The 18,740-nt window shown below is 42.6% G+C and overlaps 1 protein-coding gene across 1 annotated transcript in view; it reads left to right on the forward strand.

The window, feature by feature from the left end:
• Positions 1 to 18,740, forward strand: part of RNF217 (ring finger protein 217) — a 466,037-nt gene that overhangs the window by 422,869 nt on the left and 24,428 nt on the right. Inside the window, exon 5 of the mRNA XM_069234802.1 lies at positions 5,728 to 5,799. Coding sequence (XP_069090903.1) covers positions 5,728 to 5,799 — 72 coding nt within the window. The remainder of the gene's footprint in view (positions 1 to 5,727; positions 5,800 to 18,740) is intronic.

Consider the following 18,740-nt stretch of genomic DNA (forward strand, 5'->3'; position numbering starts at 1 on the left):
TTCTTGAACCCCATAAGGAATAAAACAACTCTCATGCATTTCTTGTTAACAAATGGAGGAAACCAGAGTATTTTGTAAAACTTGGGAATAAAACACTGTTTGCCAACTGTGAAGATGAATGCTATAAAATCACATCTGAAGAGAGCCTCAAAGTGCCCTATCTTAACAGTACACATGAGGAAGCAGGTGGGCGTCTGTTGCTGCATGTTGCACACGCTGCTAATCAGGGTTATGAGGCAGTAATGATGACACTGATGTGTTTATAATGTGTTGGGATTCCATGACAGAATCATGGCTAAATTGTTTCTGAAATATGGTACCAAAATATGCATGGGAAAATAGCTTCCAACTCTTGGCGAAAATGTTTGTCAAGCTATGATAGGTCTCTATAGCAGAAGGCTAATGGACAAATTGAAGCAATTCTCGTGCTACCTGTATGCACCAAAATCTTCAATTCATCATGTGAATATCTTGAGATATCACCTATTCTGTGAATTATCAAGCTGCAAGCAAGAGATTGTCTTCTGAATGATCCACAGTGTGTTAGATCTACTAGCTTGCAACCGCATTAGGAACTGCAAACTACCGACCATGTGTCTGATGTCGAAAGGTTCTCAAGTGCACTGACGTGTGCAGACATCCCGCCTGTGAAAATCAAACAGACGTAGAGAATGATCACACCTATTTAGAAAAAAGATGATGATGACAACGAATGTGAATAATAACATTGTGTTTATGTTCACTCATGAAATACACTGCCTATGTAAGATGTGACAACCAACTATTTGAAATTGTAAGTGAAAATTATGCATTTAATCTATAAATATATGAGGAATACAATGAAGCTTGATTATTATTATTTTTAAGGACTATATTGTTATTATTACAAATAATAATCATCATTTTGTCAAAATATATTGAATTTAACCAATCTGGTGTAATTAGATTTCCATATATGATGAATTTCCATGCTATTTATCAAAAATATGAAAAACATTTTTTCAGTTATGGTTGCTGATCCAATAATATCAGAAAAAAGGCAAAGAGTGATGGCTTGTTATCACATATTTTTCATACCTTGCACATAAATCATGTTAGAACCCTTCCCCTCCCCACTCGAGTGGTACCAATGGCCTAAATTTGGAGTCCTGGCTCATGGCCTAGTTGACATATCTGGCTTTTATCAAGGTAGATGGTAAATGTCTGCCAGGTCTGCACACGTGACTTTAAAATCAAGTACGTAATGTGGAAGCAGTGTGGCCTATGTCAGCCATCTACAGTATAAGATACATGGCTTAGAATTTGTCAAGTGGGTGGGAGATACCACAGAAGGCCCTCGCCTGCAGCTGCGAGGCCCAGGACAGCCCTCACATTTATGCTGTACAAGGGTGAAGAGGATTTTTCCTTTCCGCTTTCTGAGAATCCTGTCCCTCAAAATAAGGGTGCGCCAATTAACAGAATTTATACACAAACTGATATTTATTTTCCTTTGCGTTCCTTCCTGTTTTTTGTGCATCTCATAAAGTTCAGTTTTAACGTGGTGTAGTCTTATTCAATACAATAAGACATTGATGACTATTTATGGCTACATGTCAATAATGCAATTATTTTCTCTGAGGGTCTTGAAGAGACACATACAGAGTGAAGCTCGACTTGTCTGTGATGACATGAGGATGCCGGTAGCAGTTGGTAAAGCCAGCAAGCATGTCGCAGTTGGTACAGCACTGCATGCCCCCTCTTAGTTGTAGATTTCAGGGTTCAGACCATAGATAAAATACATATAAAACACATTTTACATAGGAGATAATTCTTTAATCCTGTGGGCCAAGCCTTTATGAATAACGTGTATATTAAAAGTACTCAGAAACCGGCAAGGGCCTGCATGTGCTTCAACAAAGGGGTACTTTTCCCAAGAAAGTTCATCGTAGCGCACACTGCAAGGTAAACAAAAAATATCTTCAATATTCTGTGTCAGCTGAACTTGCCTACCACTGTTTGTGAGCTCTTGTTGATGTGCCATTTGCCGGGGCACATGTATTTCCAACAGCCGCCCATGAGCAGACCATCAGCAGCCTTGATCCCACCAGAGCCAGGGGGAGTGCAGCACCTGATGTTTCTTGCCCGGAAAGGTGTCTTCGGGGCAGCAGTGGCCATAGACACTGGAAGGTTAAATTTACTGTTCTAACTCCAGTCCTGGAATGTTTGGGAAAAGAGCAACTTCCTGCCAAATATTTCAGGCTTATTTACTATTCTAACTTCAGTTCTGGAATATTTGGGGAAAATTATAAATTCCCCAATTATTTTTACGAAGGGTTGAAAAGTAGTAATTTTGAATGGGAGAAAGTGGTGCTCTGAGGGCGCAGCTCAGGGCAAACAACTAGAAATACCACCTGACACACCGTGGCACTGTTGTGGAAAAAATGTCCATCCTCCCCGTAATATGACAGCTTTATGATTGTTTAATCAAGCACATGAGAAATTAAAACAAAGCACGAGCTTGGCATTTATGAAACGCTTCTACATATTATTCACTGGTGTCATAAAGGTCCAAGCTATTGCACTTTCCTTGCACTCCCTGAAATGTGATGGGAAACTATGCAGTTTAGTTGAGAATCATATTGATGCATTCTTTTTTAGATCAATCACTTCAAATGATTACACATTACTATACAACACTGAAGGTGGCTTTACATTAATTTTACATACTTTCACTTCAAACTTTATTTTGCCCTTGGAAGTCTGCGAGTGTTTGCGGGTACCCATAGTTAGAGGTGGACGTTGCAATTGCAGTATTTTTAAAGGAGGCATTTTGTGAGGAAATGCAGTGTAGTGTGAGTATGTGCCTCACTGTGTAATAAACTCACAAACACTTCATGGGTCCAGTCAGGCATATTTGTAAAACCCTGGCTCAACCTGGGGGAGCTGGGGCTTTTTGCAATCATGCTTACACAAATAAACAAATGTAAAGCATGTGGGAGTACCAAAGCAATCAAATAAGAAAGAAACGAAACACAAAGGAAATCTGACACCCACTTATAAAAAATACATCTTATTTTTATGAATTTTCAGACACCAGCAGAACAATATACAGTGGAGGGATCAGAGGGTACAAATTATTAAGCAAGTTGAAAATCAATGCTTTTATTTACTGCAGTTGCATACAAGTATTGGCAACTGCTGCAGTTAACGGTTACTTTGAAAACTTTGGAAACCTTTTGCAAAATTGTGTTCAGTTACTCCAGCCTGTGTTGAGTGACCTGCTCAGCAGGGAGCAAGTCACACAGGCCAGCAAGGCTCAGCAGTCACTTACCTTGCAGTCAAAACTGTCTTCAGACCAGTTCCAGGCACTAAGGGTGAGGTGCCATAGACATTTATGGACTGGTCCTGATGCAGGGGGATACAGGATGCCGAAGATGCTGTGGGTGCTGATCCAGTTGATGGGGGTCTTTCTGCAGCCACCCCTCAGTCCAGAAACATGGTGGGGTGCCTTAGCCACAGAGGTTGATATCCCTTGAAGTCCAGCCAACAAAAGTTGCCATTGGTCTACGGTCACAGCGAAATCAGCGGTTCCCTTTAACCGAGGCAAATGTCCTTCTTGGGAACCAAACTGCACTCTGATGACTCTCAAGGGTCCAGCAGACTCGGTGCAACTTTTGAGTGTTAGAACTTGGTCTCCCGGGTCATGCATCAGCGGTTAATGGCGATCAAGCGAAGGTGGCTTCTTCAGCTTTTGTGACCCTGGAGCTGTGACAGGAAGTCAGCCAACTGACTGTTGGAGTTCCCATCTTTTGTCTCATGCTCAGGGATGCCTTTTCCTGAACAGGGCACCACAGACAGTCCTTTCTTTACTAGCCCAAGGATCAGCGGGGGCGGTTTAGTCTTTGGTGCTGCCTCTCTTTGCCGGGTCCATGGAACAGCTGGTCAGTCTTTCTTCGGTCCTTTCTCCAGTGCTCTAAGGTCTGGGTGCCAGGGGTGACACTTTTATGCCCACAATTTGCCCTTGGGGTATGCAGTGACTACTGACCAATGGGATAGCAGGTCCCCTCCCACATAATGAGGACTTCCTGCAGTGTGTGGCAACAGACTGTCCCAGAGTGCAATATTCTGCCCACTCCCAAGATACCCACAAAAAAATCGTTTTTGGCAACTGTTTCCTACTTTTCCTCCCCTATGCCAAGCTGTCTACCAGAAAAAATAAGTAGCACCTCTCATGTGTGTCCACCATTTGCCTTTGAAGTGCGGCTTCCCTTTTGAAGCTTTCCTTTTGGCCTTACACCCTGTTAAAGCTTTCTGCCAGGAAGAAGTATCACATCTCCCAATGGTAGACCTCTTTTGTGTCCTTTGCTGGAAGTCATTGTCTTCCAGAAGGGCAGAAGGCTGTCTCCTGGCCACCATCTGCAAACGACCACAGGAAAACTTAGGCAACTTTCTAGAGTTACTTTTCACTCCGAAGTTATATTAAATTGGACTTGGGCACAACGTCATTTTTAATGTAATACTTTTTGATACCTTCAAATACTAATTTTAATAGTCCTATTCAGGAGTTACCACAGTAGAGCGGTCATCATGTAACCCCGAACTTGCCAACAGGGCTACTGGCCTCTCCACACTTATAATTACAGTTTGGGGTTTTTATTATTAGGACTTATAAAAACACATGACCTACCTCTTAAAGTACAGCACTGTGCCTTGGGGTTTAGCAGGCCTACCTTAGGGGTGACTTATATATATTGAAAGGGTAGGTCTTGACTTTGTCATTAGTTTAAATGTCAAAGTCCAGTTAGCAGTCCACAGCTGCTCTACCAGTCTGCAGCAGCTGGCTGGAGACATGTTTTACTTTGTCATACTCATGGAGGTCGAGACACACTTTAATATTCAGTCCCTGGGTACCCTGGTACCATGTTTTAGGGACTTATAAGTAAGTGAACTTATGTAAAACCCAATTAAACATACACTTTTAAGGGTCTGAGCATTGGCACTGAGGTCTGGTTAGCAGACTTCAGTGCCCTCTGTCTCATTACACCATTACCTTATGGTCAAAAGTGAGGCAGACATGTAGGGTGAGCTTGCAAAAGCCATTTCCTCATACAGATTTCTATATCAGTGTAATGTGTTTAAGGGTGACAGCGCGAGGGTGGGTGGATCAGGAAAGGAGAATCCCCCCACTTTAGACCAGTAGGCTAATATCAGTATAGGCACCTCCCTAGATTGAATTATTTAACAGTTTTTTGTTAAAAGTTTCAGCCACTTTTTTTTCAAAATGTATATGCTAATACAGATCCTCTTCATCTTGAATGTATGGTAGTGGACACTTCTTTGAGAGTGAAGGACCTGCAAAAGGGGCATTATTAGGTGGTCAAACTTTCTATCCTTCTTTTCATTTCTCCTTGTCTCAATGTTTCCATGAGCATGATTCTTATCATTTACTAACTTTTCTTTGAACTTATTTTCTCTATGTTAATTCATGCATTTCTTTATATCTATATTTTAGCATTTTTTTGTTGAGCTTGGCAGTGATATGAGACTAATGCTACCGTGGACTTTTACTTAGTTGGTTGTTTGCCACTTGGAACATTTCCATCTATTAATTAGCTGACAAACTGGAAGCGTATTTTTTTTATGGGCATTGAAGACATTTTATTGGGTGTAAAAAGGTCACATTTATGAAATTTAAGTACTTTCCACGCCATTTATGTCAACCCCTCCTGTGTTTTTTTTTTTTTTCAGCTGGGAAGTTACTTATCGCACCTCTACTCTTGATTCTGGGACTGGCGCTGGGTGCCATCGCAGTTGTAGTAGGTAAGAGTACAAGCCATATTTATGTCTGCTCTGAAATTCATGTTGATCAGAAATTATTGATTTTACTTGGGACTATGGGTCAAATGAAATGCTGAAACTATGTAAGTTTTTCTTTTGTTTAATCTAAGAGCAAGGATGTATTGGAAAGAGAAGGTGATAGAGAACTTTAAACATCTGCCTGGAGCAGGAGTCTCCAACCCTAGTTATAAGAAGAGCTACTTCTGCTTAAGTAAAATAACTGTACAATATTGACCACAGTAATATCAGGAAAAGTGTTTTCAATATGTAATACCCCCACATGACTAAAGAAATAACACATAGCTATTTTCTCTTTATCAGCATATCCCTTTCTGAATCGAAACACTTTTCTATCAAATACCTCTTCCATTTTGGGAAAACCAACTCATTTTTCTAAATTCCTATTCAGAAAGAAATATTATGTTTGTAGCATGTGTAGTTGTAGATATACATACTCTGCATATTCCTGCCATCTGTTATTGGGCTTGAGTTTTTGCAACTTGGTTTTCTTTGAAGCAGCCTTTTGAGTCATGAAGTCTCAGTGACTCCTCCAGTAGTGATCTCTCATGGCCACCAACTCCATTGTTAGATTGTTTTTCTCCGCCATCAGGTTCGGACATGTATTGAAGTTGGTCCCTGTATCAACACTGAATGTCATGGTCCCAAGGCACCCCACTTTCCTTCCTATTCCACCTTTTCTCTTTTTTGTTCACTGCTGCAGGGACCTGCATCTTTCTTATTGATGTCGAGAAGTAAAGACGTGCAAAGGCTGATGGAATGGACGCCCTTCAAGATATGCCCTCATTGTCACTTAGAATACGCCCAGACTGATCTCCATGCTATTTGCACCTGGGCCTCTCCTTAGAGCACAATGACACCTGCTCTAAATCCTGTTCGACTTCCAGGAGCAAAAAGGCACTACGCCAGTGGAGAGACAGGCGGTGGGCCCACAACAGGATGTTTCAGCCTTTATTGGAAATGCTGGACATCAACAGCGAGGCGGACCTGCCCGGTGCCGAAGAAAGAGCTTAGTGAGTCCCCTGATGTGCTGGAGTATCAACCCAGCCCCAACATTATTTTATTTGATTCTTCTGAGCTAGGTCTACCTCAGCCGATACCAGACCTCATACCAGGGCCATGCCTCTACACAGGCCTCCAAGACAAATAAAGGTAAGCACTGCGAAGCTGAGCACCATCCCTTTGGGGGTTGGGCTTTGAGTCCTGTGCACAAGCTACCGCCATGTCTGGCTGTGCAAATGCCCTTGGGCTCTGATCGTCACGTAGGTAAGGCATCAGAGCTCAATTGGGATCCAACTAGAAACCTGTGGACCCCTTTTCAGCCCTCAAGTCTGAGACCACTTGTCAGAACCGACAAGACACTGCCATTGAGATGAAAAGAGTAGTCGGCAACTAAATCAACATTGGATCCACAAACATAGACAGCTGTCTCCAAAGAGAGGCCCATCCACAAGAAGCTCCAAAAGGAGCTTGCTGAAATGCATGTAGGATCAGTATTCATCCCTGCACAGACCACATCTTTGCCACTGGAAAGACTTTTCCCAATAGGTGAAGAATCTCCTTTAAGAATATCCCAGAATGGGATACTACTCCTCGGCCGGTGCCTCCGAAGATGCCTCAGAACACTGCCTATTCAAACACAGGAAGCCCTAGTCCCTACTCTCCAGCAGAGGACTTCGGTGTGACAGCCTACCCTCACCTTACAGACAATCCTAGGGTTGCTACAACTTGAACGCCATGGTGGCCTTGACTATGCCCCTGGTAGGGCTTTCTCACCAAACAATACCAGCGCATACAACAGTGTCATCTGAATTTGCAGCTCCTTCCCACAAGGTAGACAAGTATGTTACACCCGAAGGATGCTGACTTACTAGTGGAGGCGCTTTCGAGAACAGAGTGTTGCCTCTAGTTTCTCAATATGCTAAAGGGGTTGGTAAAATCTACCCTACAGATTTTTAGGGAGCCCGTCCATTTCAAGGTGCTAGCACCCAGGATTGATAGGACCCAGTGGGAATTAATGGAGGTCTTACTCTAATGTCTCTGTGACCAATATCGAAAGAGGGGAGAAGAGATTGTTGAGGGTAGAGCCCTATTCAACTCCACCATTCGGTTTGCATTGGATTTGGCTAATATAACTGCCAGAGTGGTGAATACCTCTGTCATACACTGTCACCTCTGTTGGCAGCGTATATCTGGCTTCAAGCCAGGAGAACACTTTTTCAAACCCCAGGTTGATAAGATGTTGGAATAGATAAAGAAGGACACAGACACTGCTAAAGGTGTAAGAGTTCCTTCAGCCAGGGCATCCTTACAGAGACAACAGAGATAAACTACAGGAGTAAATCCAGGCACTTCTTGAATGGGCCATAGAGCCAGTGCCCCCTCAACACAGGGACAAAGACGTCTACTTCCTGTACTTCCACATCCACAGAAAGGATGGTTTCCCTCAGGCTAATCCTCAGTCTCAGGCCTCTCATTAGATACACCCCCTCAGAACATTTCAATATGGTCACCCTACAGAACGTTATCTCCTCGCTGCACCAAGGTGACTTCATGGTCACACTATACCTGAATGATGCCTGCTTTCACATTGCCATCGATCCAGCCCATCAACACTACCTACGCTTCATGGAAAGTGGTCATCATTACCAGTTCTCTTCGGAGTCACCACACCCTGAAGAGTCTTAATCAAATGTCTAGTAGTGGTAGCTGGCCACCTCAGAAGGGGAGAAGGAATCACGTTTCTCTGCTTAGACAGTTGACTGATCAAGAGTGCAAGCAGACAAGGCTGCTTAACCTACAGCCAAGTTGCTATCTCCCTGCTTCACAAACTGGGTTGTACAGTAAATGCCAACAAGCCCCACCTCAGGACCAAACCTTCCTTCGGTCAGTCCTCAATGCAGTCTTGTGCAAAGACGACCCAAGTGGGCAAAGGTTGGTGGCATTCCAAAAGCTACTGCCTCATTTTCAACCACTCTGTCTTCTCACTGTTCTAACAGTAGTTTGCCTACATAATCCCTCATTCAAGACTCCATATGCGTCTGCTCCAAGAGGGCCTCTCAGCACAGTGGTCACCAGCAGAAAGTCACTGGAAAGACCTAGTGTACTGGGCCTGCACACATCACTCTCTGCATTGGTGGAACAGCACCACCTTGTTGCTGGCCAGGCCCTTTGCAGACTGAGTTTTGCACGTGACCATCACCACAGATGCATCACTCGCATGGTGGATGGCATACCTGAACAACATGACCATTTAGGGTCTGTGGCCACCTCATCCATGGGGTCACCACATCAACCATCTGGAATATTTATCACAAAGCTAGCCCTGAAAGCTTTCCTTCAAGACATTTTGGGCAAGCTGGTCCTGATGCGGACCAACAGCATTACTGCCATGTTTTAGCTACAACTGTAAAGCAAAACACACACTCCACAGTTGTCAGCCCTAGTGCAGCAAATGTGGCATTGGGTGATCCACCACCAAGTACACCTTCTAGTGTGTAGCCTTGCGGGGTGTTCAATTACTTTTCAGACCTGCTCACCTCGAAACAGCAACAAGTCTACAAGTTGGAACTACAAGCTCTAGTTATCTTTTTTTATTGGTGAGGAACCTCGGACATCAACCACTTGGCCACTTGAAAAATTCAAAATGCCTAAACTTTGTCTCCATGTTTCTACATCCTCAGTCCCGGAGCAGTACTTTGAGGATGACCTGGTCAGCAATTTTTTAATTCACTTTTCCTCCTCTCCTACTTCGACTGTGCATGGTTAGGATACTGCAGCAAACATGCCTCACCGTGCTGGCTCCCACATTGGCCAGACAACCATGGTTCTCAACCCTTCTAGAGATGCCCATTGTCCCACACAAAAAACAGGCCAGATTTTCTCATATAGAACCATGACAGAGTCAGACACTCAGACCCAGGCAGCTCAATCCACTGATTTAGCTCCTGAAGTCCAGGAGTTTGGTATCTCAACTTGCCTCTAGAAGCTTGTAGGCCTACCACACACACTTGCTATTCTTCTAAGTTAAAAGATGATTTCACAGCAGTACCCTGAACCTTATTTACCCTTTTACACCTATGGTACAACAAATCATTTGCTACTTCTTACATTTGCCAAAGTCAGAGTAAGCTTACACATCGTTTTGGCTTCACCTAGCCGCAATTGCAACATACATACAGAAGATGGAACACTCCTTGCTCTTAAAGATCCCTGTTATCAAAATTTTCATGGAGTGTCGTCTCACCTAGGGTGCCACCTTCCCCAGTTGAAACCAGAAAATTGGCCTCATCAGACTGCCCTTGGAACCACTGCATTCTTGTCCTTTGTAATTTCTTTCCTGGGATGTTGCCTTTATAGTAGCCATAATGTCGTTTAGGTACATTACTGAACTACAGGCCCTCATATTACAAGAGCCTTTTTCTAGGTTCACAGTGACAGGGTTGTCCTTAGAACCAACCCCAAATTCCTGCCTAAGGTGGTCTCTCCTTCCACCTTAACCCGACGATTGAGCTCTAAGTCTTTATCCCCCAGTCTGACTCAGTAGGAGAGAGAGCACTTCACACACTAAAGTGTGCTGTCATATAGTACATAGATAATAAAAAGCCATTCTGTAAAACGCAAAAGCTTTTTGTTGCCTTAGCACAGCCACATAAAGGTCAGCCCATAGCTAAGGTGGATATAACTAGGTGGCTTCTTAAGTGTATCCAGACCTGATACTTTAAAGTCAAAAGGTCCCCACCTTCCCTCCTCAGGCCTCACTCTTTCAGAAACAGGATTCCAAAATGGCCTTTCCTGGGAACATAGCCATAGCTGAGATCTGTAAAAGTTGCCAAGTGGCCCACTTCACACACCCTCACAAGGTCACCTCGACATTCTGGCATTGCAGCAGGCTAAAGACGGTCACACTGTCCTGAACACTTAGTTTCAGGCCTCTGCAACATCCACTAGCTAGCTACCACTTAGGGGAGTCAATAAAGAGCATGTATATCTACAGCCACACATGCTACGAATGGATTGTTACTTTCCTTGTAAGCATCTGTTTGTCACATGTACTCCAGTAGATTCACATTCACCCCACAGCCTCCCCGTAAGCCAGTTTGTGATACAGGTATCTTCAGTCTACATAGATATTTACACTAAAACATGACCACTATCCTATCCTTCGCAATACTCCATATCTATTCTGCACCCACTGTGCGGAAACATTCTAACAATGGAGTCACCAAGGCCTTGTGACTCGAAAGGCTTCTTCAAAGAAAAATGAGTTGCATTAGTCGAAGCCCAACACTAGATGGCAGGAGTATGCAAAAGATATGAATCTACAGCACTATATTCAACCAACAGATGCTTACAAGGGTGAGTAATATAATTATTTTGCCTTCAAAATATTAGTTTTCATTTCAAGTAAATACCAAGCCACCAAACATTAACTTGTTAGTTATTCTTACCAAGTACAGTCATGCACTGCACATGGACAGAATTTGCTTCAAATGTCTAGGTTTTATGATTATAACCTATAATGCCTAGGATGCTATAATATGCTAGTATTAGTCACCATTGTATCAGTGCCATGGCAAGACACCACAATAGCTAGGATGCTCACAATACACCCGTCATGGCCATTATTTTGACAGGGGTGGCTACCATTATATCACACGTGAACAGAATTTGACCAGTTATGCTTGTAATATGTCATTAATGGCTGCCAGTATGCACAGCTACCACATATGCCCATAATATGTCAAGGGTTACCATTATTATGCCAAGGCCACAATTATGCCATAAATGGGCACAATAATATCAGAGAGTCAACTGGTATGATAAGAAGCAACATATAGTTTTTCTCTGCCTTGGCACCAGCCATAGCTTCCATGGATCAACACTGTTTATCACTGAGAAACGCAATACCAAACATGCAGACAAACAAACACATACATGTGCATGCATGCACACACAAAGGTGAATGCACAATGAGGCTCGGATGTGGATCTCAACACTGCATTCATCCTCTGCTCTCCTGATCTCCAGGGCAGATAATGCACTCAACTTGCACACTTATTTCTTGCCATGTCAGCCCAATTCTAGGTGAGACTTGTCTGGCTGTTCACACACATAGTATGACTGGTAGAGTGGGCTTACAATTTGTACTATGTGTTAGTGACTCTACGGCACCCTCGGCAACACCCATGAGTAGGGCCTGGATGCCGCCTGGACATGCCATCAGGTAGTACAGCTACTGGGAATAACGAACGAGGTCGTTCTTGGCAAGTCCAGTGTTGTTGGCCTTATTTGCTTAAACATTCTGGAGCTGTAGTGGTCTATGCAGCAATGGCACAAGCACTCTAAAGTTAACTGCAAGGTTTTCGGCTGGTTCAGAAGAAGAGGTTCCGTATTTCCTAGTGAAGCTACTACAGTGTCTGAATATGCGGTGCTGGAAAAAGCGTCACTGATGTAGAGCAGGGTTACTTGCATTTAGGTTAGGAAGGAATTTCCACACCCTGTAAACTTAAACTGAAAATGTCATCGGCAAATTCTGGTGGGAAAGGTTGGGGATACCATAAAATAGGAATTACATCTGTGGGTTTAAACCCCAGAGCGAACGCCACTGAAAGCTACACACAACTGCATCAACCAAACATTCTTTTTATCTTGTTTTATCTCTGTACATTATTTGCGATATTTAGATAAAGAGAAAAGTTAATGTATTTAGACTGTGGTTTTATGTACCAAGTACTTGTATCTGTTGGATGTTATCCCTTATCCTCAATTTGCTTTTATCAGCATTCTCAGCTGAGAATCTTAAAAATCAAAGCAAACTTAATTTTCTGAAAGTTAGAATTTTGCAGAGACAAACGGAATAATGCCTTTACAGTATTTTTTCAATCGTTTGTAATTTTTCAGTTCAACTGAGGTCTTTAGTGCCTCTTTGTAGCGTTGATGAGGTTTGCACTGCAAGAAGCCAGGAACGTAATTCTGAACCTGGGAGAGAGGTAGAAACTATAGTTTGTAAGCTTGGGGTTGAACTGTTCTTAAACCCACAATCTGTAGTTGCTCAGCTCTGCAATGGGTGTCCACAGACTTTCGGCTAATTTCATTTGGTGGTGCCTATTCACTTTGATTATCTTTAAACAAATTTGCAGAATCAACCAGTGTAATTTTCACTTGCTTTGCGGGCTCTCTTATTGAGGTCACTCATTTTCCATTCACTCTCCCAGGAGTGACTCCACTGTGGGAGTGCTCAACATGTGCACCGCTTCAGAGATGGCTCACTTAGAGAAGCAGTCATTTTTGGGTGGGCGTCTTTCATGAAAATTAACTCTCTAATACAGAGAAAAATCATCCAGCTATCTCACTGGTATATTTCAAGCTTCAGTCTTTTTCCCTGTTTAACTTTGCATATCTCCCTCTTAACCATTGTCAATTCTTTGACCATTAAAAATGCCAACACTTGCACAAGTAATCTCTATTTCATACATCAATTTCTTCACATCTGTGTCTCATTAACACTCCACCTATTCCCCCAAACTGTTAGGTGTACAAATGAGACATATATTTGAATAAACCAGTTTTATTACTGTCTGCCCAGTTGACTACTGGCGGATCTGTGCATTATTGATTGTTCCTTCACTGCTTTTTAAAATGAAATCTTAATTGATTGTTTGAATACCAGTATTATCCGTGTCTTTCCCTATGATGCTTCTCAGGGTAGTTCAACAGTACACTTAAAAAACGAACAGAACACTGCATATATTACCTAATACAGCTCAGTTATGCTTTAAGCAGTTGTCACTTGCCTCCCCCTCTAGATAGCACATACAATTATCACAGCGTGGGGCAGTTTGCCCCTTTTGATTCTAGCCATAACAGTTGTTAGTTGGAATTTATACACATCATTTTTTCTACTGTTAGTGGAAGCCAAGGAAGTCCTGCTTCTATCACAGCGTTTGACAGTTTGCCCCTTTTGATTCTAGCCATAACAGTTGTTAGTTGGATTTTATACACATCATTTTTTCTACTGTTAGTGGAAGCCAAGGAAGTCCTGCTTCCTAGGGTGGCCTTTGCTTGAGGCTTTTACTTTTGATGTCTATTCTGTAACTGTTTGGTGTGGGGACACACTTGCGTGGCTGTTGCCTTTGCTATTCCTGTTGTATGAGGGAATCTTCCAATATTAGTTATGCTGGGGCCCTAGGGATTGAACCTAGCATTAAAGGCTGTAATAGGGCATTGTCTTAAAGGCTGGCATATGACGGCTGCTCCTAGGCAAAGCTCCTGATATAACATTGTTGATGCCTAATTACTAAATGTATGATAACTAAAATACTCTTACTTCTTCGGTATTCTTTAATTGCACTTTTTGTTTAATTTTACACTTTTTAATTTTTTATTTAATTTGGTGATGCCAGTTTCCCTGGTATCATCAGGTCAAAGCTAATGCAACATAACTGTTCCCCTGGTATCATAAGGTCAAAGCTAATGCAACATAACTTCCTGTTACACAATAAAGGCCAATGTTATGTGGTGCCACTTCCTGTGATGTCATCAATGAGTCAAAAGATGTGTCATGTTACTTTCCCTGCCTCTGACGTTTTGGTGAATTGATGTCCATTGGCGTAGTGGGGGCACCACGAAAATCGATAATTGTAACAGAAGATCTCTGATCCATGTCGTATTAGGTCTAAAAAGTACCTGGGACACTGATACTTTTGGATGTTTCTTCCGTGCTCGATTCAGTAAACCATTCTGTTCTGTGATGATACTGAGAGAGGTGATATATTGTCACATTGTCACGTAGGCTCTCATTATTCTAATGAGACTACTGGATTTTGAGCGGCAGAATCGCCCACGGTGTGGGAGACTTAGTCTAACCCACTGTGGGTGACACCTGTCGCTCCAATTCGGGTTTTGCTCCGGCTAACTAGCAGTGCCTCATCCCCATCAAGGGATGGTGATGATTGGGCAGCCGAGCGCATGACATGCTTAGCTTCTCGGGGAAGTCGTGGTCACTCAAGTCTCATCTGGTTCTCTCACTTACAATTCAGTCTCAAATATAAATGACAAACAGAAGCAGTATATCAATTTCAATAATGAGTTTAATAAAATGACTGCATTTTAGATAGCAAGGCGTGAATTACAATAACCAGGACGACACAACATGACAGTATTAAAATTGTGACGAGAAGAGTGAAGCATAAGAACAATGCTATTATATTGTCACTATGTTCGATAGACTAATCCCTACCTAGGCTTGTATGGAGCACAGCATGTTAAGCTCTAATTCTGCCCTTCAGGTTCCCCTGGGAAGACATCAACCCCCATACCTGAGCAAAGGCCTGCTGTCTGCGTTAGCATCTGTAGCGAAGCATTCGGCAATCAGCATACAGTCATGGTTCTCTGGCTGGAATCTCCCTCTAACGTGTAAGGGACAAGGAAGTGTTTTTATAATGACACAGCTGATATTCTGAGAAAGTGTCCCTACGTAAGGATGTGTATTTTCTATGAATATTGAAGACTAAACTTCTACCACGTTCACTGGCAATGTACCATACTGTAGCCTTAGAAGAAGCACAGAGTGATCAAGAATGTCTTGTTTGAGAACAGAGTGCTGGCCTAGGAAAAAACAGTTAGATATACAGAAATAAAACAAGACCGTAAAAATGGTTATTGTAACAATAATAAGACAGAGCTGAATAAAATATATCTTGGTTAAAGTGCACAGCAGCCTAGTGTGTTAAAATAACATGCATGGAGCTACAACTAAAATGGCTACACAACAATATGAAGATAACAGTCGTCAGTGGTTTATAGTTTTTCTAAAAGGCCACACACAACATTGCCTACCTCCCATACAGTTCAAAGAGCACATCTGTGCCAAACATGGTTTCACAGTGAATGTCATTGTTGCCAGAACTGTCCAAAGTAAGCGTCGGACCAATTTGACTGCAAGGGACTGTGAAACGCAGATGCGCATCAGCTGATTATCTAGTTTGATAATCAGTTTCCAGGCTGCTATCGAGTTTTCACAGCTTCTTGAAGACTAGTTAGCAATTTAATAAGTCATAACTCCTCTATGCTCAGTTCCATCAAGACATATATTGTGTACTGCCACCTATGCTCTGGAACAACCTCCGACTGCAGATCAACAAAACTGAAGAACATCTTCCCTTCAGGAAGGCCCTTAAAATGTTTTTTGTTGACCTCATAGTACCAAAAGTCCATATGGGGCATACATCAATTCAGTTCAAAGTCTAACAGCAGTTTATAACTTATCACGATCAGTGGTGAATGCTGATTCCTCCACCACAGGCGTAATATACATAGATTCAAAGAAAAACTATTAATTATTATTGAGCAACCCAAATACCAAGAAAGAAACAGTCCAGTGGGGTACACACAGAGCCAGCTGATTTTCTCCTTGTGGCCAAACCACTTATTAGAGTGTGCTGGATCAGAGACACTGGTGCAGCTGCTACTAATAGTGCTCCAGCCTGTAAAGATGAACCCATAGATATCACCTGCTCTGTCCCGTCTATGGTAAAGGCCTAATTCCGCCAATATTGGCAGTTCCACTAGCCTAAATGACCCCTTATTTGTCAGTAGGAGACCAGACTCGAGATCTTGACCTTGCTTCCCTGACCAGGACATGTATACATAGGCATCAAGAACAGGCAAAAACGTTATGACAAGAAGAGTGCCTGCTTTCTGCAGAGGTTTGTTACTGGTTCCTAATCAGATGTATTGAGCATTTTGGACCCACAGTTCAGGAACCCCATTCCAAAATGTATGTTTTTGCGCTGATAATTCCAGGCTCATTAAAGAACACCCATATTTATCCAGGATGATTTTATTTTCTTGCCAGTGAACCTTCTTTCTCAAAAACTAGTCAGCGCCATAGATAATAAATCAATCTCACTTCCAGAGTCACCTGTCTGTGCCTTTTGCACATCCCGGAGCTGAACTTCACATGATTTCCGAGTATTTATTCAGCCGCATGCCTTGATAGATAAGGTTTATTTGGTGTCACAGCAGAGACGAAGTTTTACCCGAGGTCATCCACAGCTGTAAAGAAGTAAAAATACCTCACCTTCTCCGTCAGCTGGTGTTTGTGAATATGGGCGAACTGCAGTCAGAACAAAAAATATATTTCTTTACCCCTTTCCCTTCCAGGTCAGAGAGAGGTTTGATTGGGACACGGTCTGCTCTGAGCATGATTTAACTTTTCCCGTTCCTCAGGAAATCGTAGTGGATTTGCTCTACGATTGGAATGTCTACCTCTGCGCTCACTGTGGAGGTTTCGCGTAGTGCAGGTGCATTTATGAATCTCCCCATGTAGTTATAAGTACCTGAACTAACGCAGGTCCCAGGTTTGAATCCTTTTTGTTGCACCGCACATAAAACACTGAATGTCACTAACATTTGATGAACAGAGTACTCTTCTACCAGTCAGAGGTGGGAAGTCCAAGTAAGCAGTCCTTAAGCATATTCTCCTCTGCTGTCCTCAGTCAAGAAGTAAAAGACACAATTGTTTTAGGGCTCCCTCTTTCAAATTTTTGACAGAGCATAACACTGGTATCCCTCATACTGCGTAGAATGCTGATCACCGAAGCCCATCTGTAGCTATTAGCTGTGAGTCAAGAGTCCAGCTTTTGTCTATTCTGAACCACTTTTTTCTATCCTCACAGTCCTCAGGCACATGAGTCGTGTAGCAGAGGTTCAAAACCTGCTTCTAGTTTCACTGTTCCCTGGTAAATATTGAGGAAGAGGAGCCCGTTGTCACCACAGAGATTTTACAGGGCATTCACAGTCTTGTATTACCAAGTATCCACCCGAAGCTACCTTCTGCAGCATCTTCAGAAAGGGGGCAAAATGCCAGCCTTATTTTTACAAAGTGCCAGCTTCCATGTTCCTGCCTGAGCCTCTTAGCACATACACTTCATTACTGTAATTGTATTATATAGCGCTTACTACCCCTGACGAGGCGTTGAAGCGCTTTTCGGCGAGTAGCACGCTACTCTGGAACCCAATTAGAGGTGGATTAGTATAGGGGAATATGAGTACAGTTTTAGTATTATGATGAGTTAATTTGAGCCGCAGATATGTGAGTTTGTTAGTTGGATTGACTGGAGTAATGGAGGGGTAGAGGAGGGTACAATCCATAAGTGTTAATTGGGAGTTTATAGTAATAGGATGAGGCTTGGGATGAGTAAAGGGGGGATGGAGGAGGGAAGAGTCTGTGGAAAGGGTTAGGGAGATCACAGCAGGAGGGGTTTTGGATGAGTCAAAGGTGAGATAAATGAGGGAGAATTTAGTAGGGTTGTATGGGTGATCATGGTAGTAAACTGAGGTTTGGGTGAGTTACATGTGGAAGAGGAGGGACGATCTTTGGAAGAGGAGGGACGATCTTTGGAAGAGGAGGGAAGAGCTTTGGAAGAGGAGGGAAGAGCTTAGGCAGGGTTATTTAGGAGATGAAAGTAGTAGAATGGGGTTGGGATGAGTCCGAAATCATAGTAGTAAAAAGAGGTTTGTGATGCTTCAAAGGAGAGATAGAGGAGGGAGGAGTTTAGAAAGGGTTATTAGGTGCATTATAGTAGTAAAATGATGTTTTGAATGAGTCAAATGAAGGCTGTAGAGAAGGGAAAATACTTGAAAGTGTAGTTTTGGAAATCATAGTAGTAAAATTAGGTTTGGATGGGTTGATTCTAGAGAGGGTTGCTAGGGAGATCATAGTGGTACAATGAGGTGTTGGATGCATCAAGGGATGGAGGAGGTAAGAGCCTAGAAAGAGCTTAAGGGAGGTCATAGTGGTACAATGATTGTTTGTATAAGTCAGACTGGAGGTTGGGGATATAATAAAAGAGGTATCAGATGAGACATAGAGTAGTGAATTAGGAATGGCTGAGGGGTTT

The sequence above is a fragment of the Pleurodeles waltl genome, chromosome 5 (assembly GCF_031143425.1).
Source record: "Pleurodeles waltl isolate 20211129_DDA chromosome 5, aPleWal1.hap1.20221129, whole genome shotgun sequence".
NCBI lineage: Eukaryota > Metazoa > Chordata > Amphibia > Caudata > Salamandridae > Pleurodeles > Pleurodeles waltl.